The following is a 13,176-nucleotide window of genomic DNA, read 5'->3' on the forward strand; positions in this document are numbered from 1 at the left end:
TTTTTTAAAGTGCTGGTGCCTGAGGTTGGGGGGGCAGCCATAGGGGCCTAGGGGTGCAAGGGGGGGGTGCGGCCATGCAGGAAAGCCACTGGGGAGTCTGGGGGAGTGAGGGGGTGGAGCTGGGGCAGCCATTTGGTGGGCTGCAGCAGCTGGCGGGACCAGGTAGGGCAGCAGTTGGGGGCTGGGTTGGGGCATGTGGGCCTTGGAGGGGGGGTGGTAGCCCTTGTGGGGGCCATTTGGCACCTGTTAGGGAGCCGTAACCCCTGTGTGGCCATAGCCCTCCAACAGCCAGTGCTTTAACACTGTAGATATATCAATAAAACATTGCCCAGCTGATCACTGTCTCTCTGTCTCTCACTCTCTCTCTTTATAGTGGTCTTTTGTTTTAATTGTGGAGGAACATGGTTTTTGGGGTATTTTACAGAGTGACTTTGGGATTTTTTTTATCAGGGATTTTTCAGTTTTCCAATAGAGAACACCAGAATTCCTGCTAGGGAGGCCAGTGGCAGGACCCTGCCTGCTCAGAGCTGGCACCTTGGACCCAGCTGGCTGTGGCTGACCTCCTGGCCAAATGGGGCCAGGAGGACATGCTTTGACAGTACAAAGCAGGCCACCACACCCAGCACATCTTCCGGATGATAGTTGCCCAGGTGGCCAGGCAGGGGGCACACATGGCAGTAGTGCCACACAGAGGCCAACCCTGCAGCCACAACCCACTGGCAGCTGGCCCAGAGGGGCAGATGCCTCGTCCTGGTCTGGCAGGTGTGCTGCAGGTCACAGCCAGGCAGCTGCCCCCACTGCCAGACTGCTGCAGTGAGTAGAGGGTGCAGGGAACTCTCCGGGCTGCTTCAGCAGTTCAGCTGGCATGAGGGGTAGTGTCCTCAGGTACCAATTGGCTGGGCCCCAGAAGCTCCTGAGGGCAAGTAGCCCTAAGTTATTTGCCAGGGCAGCTTTTTGTACTGCTGGGGCCAGGACAGGGCAGCTTTTTATATTTCTGGGGAAAGCACAGGTACTCGCCCTGGGTTCTAGCTCCCCCTGGCTGCAGATCTGGGAGGAGCCAGGCAGAGTTATTTTGCCCCAAGTGGCACAATTTGCTCCTCAACGAAGTACATGTCCAAGCATGTGTGCTGGGGCAAAAAGCCCCAGCTCAAATTTACACCACTTCTATTTGAGTTGCTGCAAGCGTACATGCTTGCATGTGTGGATGCGCCCATGGAGGCTAACTGTGCCACTTGGGGTATGTGTGCTGCAGGTGGCTCATCCCTGGTCTATAGGATGAGGAGAAAGATTCTGCCTAATATTTCATAGTTAGGGCATATTTACCTTACATATTTCCCATATTTGCCACACAGTTTAACATCAAGAAACGCGATCATTAGGAGATACTTAAAACACTGAGCAAATTCCTGCTTCTCCATTTCTCTTCCTGTGCACCCTAATTTTGAAATCACTTAAATCTGGACTGGGCCGGATGTTCAACTACCTGGTGTAAACTGGTGTAAACTGACTGGCTGTAATCAGTTCTTATACAAAGTAAAATGGCATAAATCTCATCACACTGATTAGCATTGCTTCCTAACTACCCACTGACCTTTTACATCATCGACCATCCTGAGCCAAACCATGCAATCAAAGCCATGTTACTGAATATTGTGCATTACGAACAGGCTAGAATAGTAATTGTTACAAAGGTAGACATTGAAAAAAAGAAAAAAAAAGCTTGAGAATAGTGGTGAAATGCAACAACATGTGTAGTGAATTTAGGATGTGAATTGTTTTTCAGTGTACAAAAATTTGAGATTCTGCTACAGATTTTTTTCTCTATTGACTTAATTTTAACCTGTCTTTAGGTCAATGAGCTACAGAAAACAGATAATCTTTCATTTGGTGTAACACCATCTTTCTATTTTGACAGGGTCAGTCAGACATTAATTTAGCTTTGGGATAAGTAGGAATCTGGCTATGGATCTTAGACCTCAAACCTACACCTTAAGACTCAGGAAAGAAATTTCCTTCCAACTCTAAGACACCCAAGTCTCCTGTTTCTCAATGGGCAGCCTAGTGTGCTTTATGAGGCAATCATATTCTCCTGCAGGAGATGCACATATGCTCCCCATTCTCTCAGGGTGCAGACAGAAGTGACAATGTTTGCCTTATTTAGCCACAGAAAGCAGTTTATAGCTGTGACCAAACACAAATGCATGGCTGCAAACAGCTTAAAAAATGGCCAATTGGGTGAAAATCTGACTCCTCACTGCATGAGGTATCTGATACAGACATTTAAAAAAGTAGCATCTTCTGTAACGTGTGTGCAGCCTCCAGCCTGTGGCTGTTTTCAGAATGGGAGGCAGGAAAGGGAGTGGAGGGAGTTATGTCTGGGGTTTTTGGGGTGGGGTAGGTGAACTGGAGTACTCCCTCTTTGGAGCCCCCCCCTCCTTGGAGCAAAATTTTCTATAGTCCTTGGAGGTGAAGGGGCTCCAATTCACCCACTCCATCCTTCAGCACTGCCTGGAGAGCCCCAAGAATGAGCTCCCTCTGCTGCCTTTCCCCCCGGCAGAGAGCTGTGGCCATTGCTATGGGAACCTGGCTGCAGGCTCCCAGCCCCAGCTAGATTCCCCTTCCCCCTGGAACCAGCAGTGAACTTCTGTTTGGTCTGGGGTAATGCTGTAACTCAGAGCACTTTGCAAAAAACATCCTGAGTTACAGCTGGGAGCAGCACTTCTGTCTGCAGCCATAATGAACAGAGTTATGGGCAGCTTTACACATTCCCAGCCAGCTTGATCAGACTCATTAAGAGGACTCATTAAGAGTGGAGGCATCCTACTGGTATCCAGTTCACTCAGAGTGGATGTCTAACAAGGTGTCTAACCTGAGAGGAGGCAGCATTGATTTCAGCATAAGGTGGTGGTGGCCCACCTTTTACCCATATTAGCTAATAGTTAAGGGTGTATGACAAAGGAGGGGTCCTAAATTGAAGTGGCGGGTTTAAACCCCTGTGTCATGCACACACCTGGATTTACCTGCCTCTCCAGCAGTGGGGAGGGGAGGGGAGGGGAGGACAAGCTGCTGGCAGGCAGAGTGCTCCCTAGGTTGCAGGGGGGTGGCTGGTGCTTCCCTCTGCAGCAGTGGTGGCCCCCCCACCTCAGGTGGCCCCCACTCACAGGCACCTGGCTTGGGTGGTCCTGGGGGACACTGCAGCCATGGAGGGAAGCACTGGGTCCCTGTGCAGCTCATGCAGGCAGGCAGGCTCCAGCGGGGGGAGAAAAAAAAAAAAAACAGGCTTACTGAATTTTTTTTTTCTCAGGCGCAGCTTGCCTTTCTGGGCTGCTGCCAGGCTGCCTGCTGGGCTTCCTGCAGAGCCCCTTTGCTCTGTGGCTGTAGGAGCAGCAAACTAAAACTCCTCAGAGTTTTAGTTTGCTGCACCCCAAGTCATTTAAGGCACATTATGCCACCAAATTTGCTACAGCAGCTGAAATTACTGCGCAACACGCCACGAACGCGTGCAAACACCAACACCATTAAAATGGTGCAAAAGCATTTAACCCACTTTAAAGTGTTGTGCACACATGCCTCTTGTTTCATCTACACATGGCTTAAGGCACTTGCTCAGAAAATGGGATACCTGGATTCTAAGCCCACTTTAGCCTGAGGGGATTTGAACCTGCATCTCCTATTTCAGAGGGTAATGCCCAACTCACCAGGCTATTAACTAAAGCAGGGCTAAGGGCATTCTATGCTGATTTTGATATTTACTAGCCACAAATATTTAGAAGCCCTCTTTAGTACTTATGCAAGGATTATGAATAAGGAAGCATCAGTGCTTTCTGGCAGCATGCAACTCATCATTCTCTGTTTGCTGCTCAATCATTAGTGAAAACGTTTTGGAAACTCAGTCCAAAAACAGGAACAAAACCATTGGACTTCAGTATCCAAATATCAACATTACATGCTTTGTGAGTCATGCAGAGGCTGCCAATTGCTTATTTACAATATTTGTCAGCTGGTTTTGAATGATGGATAGATTTGCAAGAACATGACTGACACCTGAGCAATTTCTGAAACGAACATTTTATTGCTCATCCAATTCTTCAGATGTTATAACTGTTAAATGCCATTCTATCAGACCAATTGGGAAAGCTCATTTAATTGTTTTGTGTGATTTTCAAATTGATTTGTTCATTCTAAAATTTGAGGACCCTAACCACGAAGACTACAAAATCTGATTATAAAGAGATTAGAATGAGAAAATCACAAAATTCATATCTGAATTTGGTTCACAAGGATATCATCATTCTTTTAATTAAAAAAAATCCAACCTAGGCTACTTGTTACTGTCAGCCAAATATAATAAAAGAATCTAATAGCTGAGCATTAAAAAAGCTACTATTGTCAACATGGAAATGTTTTTGAATCAGGTGTTTAGGAATTGTACCCATGGGTTTGAGTTAAAGAGCAAATGGGAACCGAGGAATATATTCAAATTACTCAGAGTCTGCCCTTGCTATTCGGTCATGTGAGAGAGGTGCTGCATCAATTAATTTGCTCCGAACAGTATAATAGTTATAAAATACTCACCTCTTCCAGTCTCCACTTGTTTATCAGCCTCAAGTAGGCACCAGGGTGTCCTGTGAATCTTCAATAGAAAAGCACGTATCAGCTATTTTACATATGGTCTGCACTCACCATATTAGAAAAAGAGTTCAGCAGAGCCATTTTAACTCTATTGTCCCCAAATAGGGTTTATTTAAGTATCAAAGAAGTCATTATGCAGAAAGATGTGAAAGATTCTGAACACAATACATATTAAAAGCCAAGCAAATTTTCACTGTAGTTTTATGTAGTTGTTGATTTTCTAACACATGATATTCTGTTGACAATCAGCATCTAGAGAAAGCAAAATACCAAAACTGAGTAAAATTAGGGTTCAGAAGCTCCTGAAAGCATTATTCCTGTCTGGAAAGACAGCATGAGATACAAACCACTGCCTGGTCCACTCCCTTACACTCAAGTGACAAATTTCATCAGTAGCATAAATAAGGAAGGGGCCAGGGGGACAGGGAAGGGTGACCAAAGCATCAGCCCCAGATGCTGACTTAGGCAGGAGCTCAAAAAATGCAGCCAACACTACTGCTGACCTGGCCACACTGATGTTGCCAGCAGCCTGGTTGCAGCCATTGCCCCATGCACTACTGCTACCCAGGACACAGGACTGTCTAGTTATGCTTCTGTTTGGCATCACGCTTCTTGGGAATCCCGTGACAACATAAGTTTTTACCAGGAGAGCACATTTTTCATGAAGTCCTACCATACCTTCCTGCAAATTTCTGGATGTAAACAACTCATACTAATGGATAATCCATATCTACTCAGATCCCTATCCGTTTTGTATGGAAAACAAACAGGAGCCATGCAAACATTTCCCTTATTGTGTGCAGAAAAAACAAATGCCATCACTTACACTAGTTTTTGATTTGCTGAAAACTGGCCAAATTGCAGATCAAGTGAAGCAAAAGTTATATATTATTCAGGGAATAGAAAAGCAAGGATAACATATTAGGTTTTTCTCTTATCTGTAAACATTATACAAATAAAAACCAGGGCAAAGTGACCTGCAAATAGCTTATCAGGAAAATATATCCATCTCTGCAGTGGAATTTTTAGGAGGTAGCATTAACAGAATGTGATGTTATGGGATGAACTGAATATTCTGTTTCTAACCTTTTAAAAAGAAAATCTAAATTTAACATTTTTCTGCTTTATGAAGATGGACTTTGCATTTGGCCAAGTATGATCACATGTCCCCATTTTGTTTTATTAATGGCAATATCATATTTCCTCTTTGCTCCAAGCACAAAGAGCTAACCAGTGTTAGTTCTTACCTTCCGAGGAAGAATGCTATATAAAAGGTAGAACTGTTCAGATTGACAAACTGGAAAAGAAACATTTTCAAAGTGAAGCTGTTCTCCCACTCCGACTCAGTACGAGGCTGCTCTGTGAATAAAGAGACCAGACTTTTGAGAGGTTTTAATTATATTAACAGCTTTACTGGGCTGAAAGACTGCAGGCATCTTTCAGAGTTGATAGTATATTTGCAATTTTCTCTCCTGATCTCTGTTTATAAACTGTCAGCTAAAAGTAACCCACAGTGAGGTGGCTTGTAAAAACTCTTACATATTTTGTTTGATATTTTATCTCTGGCCAGGCAACTTCACAGGAGATGATTTGCCAGTTGGCTAGAGGTAACGAGCACATTCAGTTTCCTTTATTGAGATGCAGAGTACATGTCACCCAGAATCCTGCAAAGGTTTGGTCTTTTCTGCTGTTTCCATTTCTGCAATCTGCCAGAATTAGATTTGTAGAATGTACCTGAATATGCAGCCTGAAAACCCCCAGTTTTACACAGACTTCACACTGACCTGAAACAAACACTTTCTTCATGGCTTTTTAAAAACAATTATTATTATTTTTAATGTTATGGCACTTAAGGAATCTACATAGGGACTAAAAAAAGTTACTACTGTACAAGCTACTAATAAAAATGCAATCCATGCCCCAGAGATTTTGCAATCTAGGACTTAGACAAGATGTTCTGAAACAGGTGACTAAGAAAGGAAAATGGGAAAGTGAGAAGTAGTCTTTACTTCCATTTTGATCTATTGTCAAAACTATAGTACAGTGCTTCAGCACTTGTGCTATGCTACACACGGCCCAATCTTATGAACTCTTACCAGTGGGCAAGGTGCCTAGTAGTGAGAGTAGCCCCACTGACTTTGACAGGAGTACTCTCAGCGGCAGCAGCAATAGTATTATTTCTAAAGCAACCCCTATGAAAACACAGCAAAAACTCAGTTGCCTACTGACTTCAGGCATGTGGGTGGAACCCCTAAAGCAGCGTGTGAGAGTACAAAAACTTAGGGATGGAAAAATAAAGTCTTGGATATAACTAATTCCCAGCCTCATTCAGAGATTTTTGCACCAATCAGGTCAATTTTAGCTGATCCCACCACTTTACTAGCAGACAATGTGAAGAATGCAAAGTAAAGCTGGATATGACCAGGACTGTTTAAGCCAAGGATTTCCAACCTTTTCGAATGTGGGGCCGGATCATGAACTTTTTATCACCCAGTGGGCCAGCCAAAGGACACCCCCCACCATTAGGAAGCTACTGAAGGACAGTATTTACTGTCGTTTCCTGTTGCAGCACCTCGGGCCTCAGAAAATGGCTTGGTGGGCCGCATGGCAGCCCGCAGGCTGTATGTTGGACAAGCCTGGCTTAAGCCCATGAGCAAGCAATCTGAGGAAGTTGCAAACAGCTGATCATCCTAACTGATACCCCAGCAAAAAAGGGAATTTCAATAATTGGGTCTCAAGGTCATAATAGCATTCATTGCTGTTACCAGGTTGTTAATAAATATATATATATTATGCCTGTATATATATATATAAAGGCATAATCCTAGAGCAACTGCATTGCTGAAAACTGCATTTCTAAGTTACATCTGGCATGGTCAAAAATAATGCCAGCTGACTTTCAACATTCAACTGCATACCATCAATCTGAGATGTCTCAAAGGAAAAACAGATCATCTTGTGAAATATACCTACTATGTGAAGCCTCTTCCATCTTTCTGGGACTATGGACGAGGCAGCTTTAATCCAATTCACCCGGCAATATGAGTCAGGCATTCCTACAGAACCAAGGCTAAACCCACAGGGTCCATGTAGCACAAAATGCATAACTGAGAATCATGAGATTGCCGACAGCAATATACCCCTCAAGCAACATGGGCAACAAACTGGACTTCAGATACCTCGGGGAATAGGAGTAATTATCTACTATCACATTTTGACCCTGATCTTTCAAGCAGGACCAGAACTACCAAAGAGCCAACCCAGTCCTAGCAATATTTCCTAGCTACCTAAAACTACCCTCCCCCCCATGATTGTTTCAAAAACTGCCAAGAAGTCCACCATAAACAAAATAGCTCACTAGCCTTCATCTAATATAAAAAAGATTACATTCATGCATTTCATAAGCACAGGGTCAATGCCGATGGAAAGCCAGAACTCAGACGAAAATGACTTTTGAAAAAGATGTAATCTTAAAACACAGCATATTATCTAAATAACATGCATCAGATCAGGGCTGTCCAACTGGAGAGGAGTTGACATGTGGCCTGCAGGCTCCCGCCCAACCACAACTCTACCCATTGCTCTCACAGTGGTGGTGGCTGGGGACTTTGACTGGATCCTCTCTTCCTCCTTTGGCTTCTGGTTCCTACCCCTGCTTCTGAGGGGAGGACAGCACAGCAGGAAAGGATCAGGTTGCCCATAATGCACACATGGTAGGGGAGGGTGCTGGGCTGCACACTCTGTGCTCAGCAAAGAAGAGAGGCAGGTTGTCCCCGCTGCATAATGCGCACAGCCGAGAAGGGGGGTATGGGTGCTATGTGCGTGGCAGGGCAGGCTGCCTACATAGCACACGTAGCTGGGATCGGGATGCTGTGTAGTGGGAGTAAGTCGGGCTGTGCACATGGTGTGAGGGAGTGAGGCTGATGAGTGCTGGCCCCCTGGGCCTGTAGCACACACTTCTTGCGTCCCTCTGCTGTCTAGATCTAGAAGCTAGATAGTCCTGCATTAGATTAACCAAGGTGGTCTTTTTTTGATTTGGCAGAGATAATTGTTCAAGGTGAGATCTTGGCCTCTATGAAGTCAGTGGTAAAAATCCACTGGCTTCAAGAAGGCCAGCATTTCACTCTCCCCATTTAGAATAGCGCGCTGGCTGGCATTTGAAGTATAAACAAACAAAAAACTGACCAATGCAATATTGTTCAATTTCAGATTTATCACCACTTACCTAAATTTGTCAGTAAAAGAGCAACTTTTTCATACAGCTGCAACAAATGAGAAAACCTCTTAATATGTGAACAAGTCATTTAGACCTCATTAAAAACATAGACATATATTTTTAGGAAGAATAACTGTTACTGCACTTTAAAAGCTGATATTCCCATAATATTTGTGACATTACAATTATGTGATCAAAATATGAAGATAAATAATATTTAGTTCTTAGCATTTTTCAGCCACAGAAGTGATTTACAAAAGAGAGACATCATTCCCCCTTTCCCTCCCCTGCTTCTCCCCTCATTACAGGTGCAGTACAGGAAGCTTAAGTAGTTTATAAAGCTATTATATTGAAATGAAAAAGTGCATGAATTTGAATAAAAAATTTAGCAATGTCTTTGGGCTGAAAAAGGTTGTTTAATTATGGGGAGACACAGAAAACTGGGGAAAACTTGACTGTCAAGAAAATTAATCTGAAGAAAAGTAGACCTTGTTTTTTTCTTTTTGGTCAAGGAAAAGAAGGTCACTGGGGAGGCAGGGGAGCGCAAAGAAATCCTTTCTTCTTCACTATCACTAAAATGTATTTGGCTATTCAGAACCATTGAAGTTTTCAAAATTCAAAGTGACACTTGCCTATGGTACTAGGACTCCTTTTCAGACTTCTCCAATTAATTGTTAATTTATTTTATTAATAAATCTTGGTTTATGCATTTATTTACTTTTGAACAGCACTACAAATATGCATAATATTCATTGTTATCCTAAAACCAAAACACTATATTTTTAGGCCTCAAGAGACTATGTGAGGCCAGAGATTTCAAGTCAATGAGTATACTAAACTCCTTTTGACATTGATGGGAGTTGAGAATACTCTTCAACTCTTAGAAGGGTTTACCACCTTTCAGGTTTGGGTCTTGTGTGTACCCATTGCGGGGTTTTTCATGTCAACTGACTTCACCAAAGGTTAATGAAATGTAGTCAGTTATAAACCTACTGCCTAGAAACATTACTCCTCCCAAACGCTATCATAGCTATTAATGACACTCCTCCCTTTCAAGAGCTTTCTGCCTTTCTGAATTCAAGTGGTAATTTTAATTCTTGTTTCATGTAATTCAAAAACTGATCCCTTGTCCAGCTTTAAAGGCATCTCTATATGGAGCATGATAAATGCATGGGTTATACACTGATCTTAGTATTGAATATGCCCACAATGACCTGCATGCCTGTGTATCAAGATTATGTTTCATTGTTATTCCTCCCAGATCAGTCAGACAGTGTTTGAGATTCTGTTAACAGGGCTTGGATCTGATTATCTGCTGCTGCAGTTCATCACTACTAATCCCAAGGGCTCCACTTACAATTACATTTTATTCAGCATTCATATTTTCTATGCACAGTATTATTGATATTAACAGGATTTATTATCTAAGATAAAGCTAGTGACTGCTGTCAGTTCAGGCTGCATAATTACCTGGGACACATTAGACCTGAAGGTCATCTAACCTTGTAATTAATGTGAATAATTGTATTATCCTTCCACCTTTTGGAATATCCTACCTAAAAGTTACTTGCAATTCAGAGTTTTCCCCTGATGCTTATTCTTTGACAGGTTGTAAAGCTGTATTAGAATCTTTGACTGCAGTTCATGCTGCCTTGCAGCTATTCCCACACCGCTATAAACACTATCGTGTTTTCTCACCTCAAGTTCTGTTTATATTAATAATCTCTCTGCTGCCTTTCTTCATTTTTCTCATTTTACATCTAGTAGCAGATTCAACTGTTTCACTGCCATAAGTTATTTTAGGACATGTCCATTAGTTTTCTATTCTCCCCAAAGTAGAAAGTAAGGGTAGAAACACACATCACCAAATAAAAGCGGATCATCTGTGGTGGGACATGACCACCACAGCTGATCCACTTTACTGGGAGACACACATGACTCCAGCTTTTTATAGACATAATGTTTTTCTAGGTTTAATCTGGACTATAGCCATCACAATATATGTGTGGCCATCTATAGTCCAAATTACAATTTGCTCTAGTCCTAATTAATTAATCCTCACTGAATGATGATTAAAGTTAATGCAGACTAGGGCAGTCCAAAACAGGCAGTTAAAACTGTATTAATTAACATGTATATACGGCACTTGCTTTTAGGGAAAACAGTCCGTAGGAACTCAGATAAGTACTGCAAATATCAGTCCCTGCAGGAAAAACTCATTTGGGTTTTTGGAACACAACAGCGGCTATCAGGTACAAAACCTTTACAAAGTCAGATGTGCCAACAACATCAGGTCAATTGCACCCATTACAGCTTCTGGAACAGCACTTTAGATAAATTGCTAGTAGGTTTGCAACAAAGTAGCAGTGCTTACAGAGGCTTATTATTGCTTCCTAATTGGGCATACACTCCCACACAGAGGCTACAAATTGGGTCTGTTAAGGGGCTGTCAAGTGTATAGACTGTACAGCCAGTGCCTCCTGCCATGATGGTCAATGATCATCTGTTAACCCTTAATTTGAATTGAAATTTGATTCAAACTGTGTGATGTGATCAGTTAACATGGTTTAGAAAATGGTGAGCATGTCTACAAATGACCTCCTTGTCCCACACTAGGCCCTTTGCCTGATAACGGGACTAGGGGCAATATGCTTCCCCTGCCTGGAGATTCTGTACCCCTTGCTGCTCCATGTCAGGTCCTGCACTGACCTGTGCCTTACACAGGAACCCACACTGACGTATGCCTCCACCTGAAGCACAGGCCAGCACAGGTCCTGGCCAGGAGGTGCAGGGTACCAGGGATCCTGCATTGCTCACACCAGGACCCATGATTCAGGAAGAGGCACAAGTCTGTGTAGGTCCCCATGTGGAAGCACTGGGCACTGGGGATTACCTAGATCCTGTATGGCTTCACGCCACCTTGTGCTGCAGTCTACCCTGACCCATAAATCTGCATGAAGCACAGGCTGGCTAGAGTCCTGGCAAGAGGCATGGGGTAGTGCAGGCACTAGGGACTTCCTGGGGCTCTGTGCCTCCATTCTGGAACAAGTCCTATGCCAACCCAGAGGCACTGGTCAGCATGGGTCCTGGCATGGAGGGACTGGGCCCCAGGATTCCCCCAGCTCCCATGGTTCTTTGTGCCTCCTTGCCAGGACCCCACTGACCTGTGCTTTACAAAAAGGCACAGGCCAGTGCAGGTCCTGGCATGGGGTGTTATGGAGTAGTGTTGGAGCTGGGAACTTCCTGGAGCCCCACATTGGGACCTGTGCTGATCCATGCTGCTACATGAAGCATGGCTGAGTGTGGGGATGGGGCATGGCTGGGGCATGGCTGTCTGTCCTTGGCACTCCATGCCTCCATGCTGGTCAGAATGGGTCTGGGCATGGAGACTTACGGTGCTTTGGATTCTCTACATCCTGTACCTCCATGCCAGGACTGATGCAAGCTTTCCTTGCTTTCAGAGACATGCCTGGGGCATCTCTGTAAGTAGGGAACACTAGGCAAGTGCACAGGATGGGGCTCCTCAAGCACCCAGAGCACCTGCCTGGGGTAGCTGGAGAGTGTAGGCAGCTCCAGGGCTCCAAACTGCCTGCACTCTCCTGCCACAGAACAAATAGAAATTGGTCATAATAAAGTGGCAGAATTTATTCATACCTTTTGTGGCTCCATTAATGTGACATGACCAAAGGTAGGGATGCCCATTTGCTTGGCATTTGTGCCATAACAATTTTTATGGCAACACAAATGCAACATCTGTTTCTACCCTAAAAAATAAATTTAAAAGCTTAAGTTCCCTCTAAAACAGGGGTGGGCAATTATTTTATCTGGAGGGGCACTTAGGGAGTTTTAGTGAGACATCATGGGCTGGGTCAGCACTCCCCACCCCCACCCCCCGCCACAGCTCACCAAAACTCCCTAAGTGGCCCGTCAGCCAAAATAATTGCCCACCCCTGCACTATACCAAATTATGTCCAATAAAGCTGAAAATCTCACCGTCTCGGAACAGGACAGGTGGGCAGGGCCAGGGCTGGGATCAGGATTACAGGGCAATGACAATGTGGGGCCAGGGCCGGGACCAGGGCAGAGCTGTGATTTGTTGTCCACATGCCCCTATGATGGGTGCTGGTTTCATGGGCAGGGGTGTGCAGGAAGCAGATCATGACTCTTCTCTTGGCTCTGGGGCCATGCTGTCACCACCCCACAATCCCGGGGTCTTCATGGAAACTGGCTATGGGACCCATGTGGGCAGGGCATGCAGCCAGGCAGATGGGATGGGGCCATGGGTGGGCAGGTAGCTGCATCAGGGAGTAGGATTGGCAGACAGGGGT

General features: G+C 44.4%; 1 protein-coding gene across 1 annotated transcript in view; it reads right to left on the reverse strand.

The window, feature by feature from the left end:
* Window positions 1–13,176, reverse strand: part of ANO4 (anoctamin 4) — a 259,235-nt gene that overhangs the window by 41,586 nt on the left and 204,473 nt on the right. The window contains exons 17-19 of the mRNA XM_019514994.1: window positions 8,858–8,894; window positions 5,880–5,991; window positions 4,576–4,633 (exon numbers count right to left, since the gene is read on the reverse strand). Coding sequence (XP_019370539.1) covers window positions 4,576–4,633; window positions 5,880–5,991; window positions 8,858–8,894 — 207 coding nt within the window. The remainder of the gene's footprint in view (window positions 1–4,575; window positions 4,634–5,879; window positions 5,992–8,857; window positions 8,895–13,176) is intronic.

Source organism: Gavialis gangeticus, unplaced genomic scaffold, assembly GCF_001723915.1.
Source record: "Gavialis gangeticus isolate Ggan-Ray unplaced genomic scaffold, GavGan_comp1, whole genome shotgun sequence".
Classification (NCBI taxonomy): Eukaryota; Metazoa; Chordata; order Crocodylia; family Gavialidae; genus Gavialis; species Gavialis gangeticus.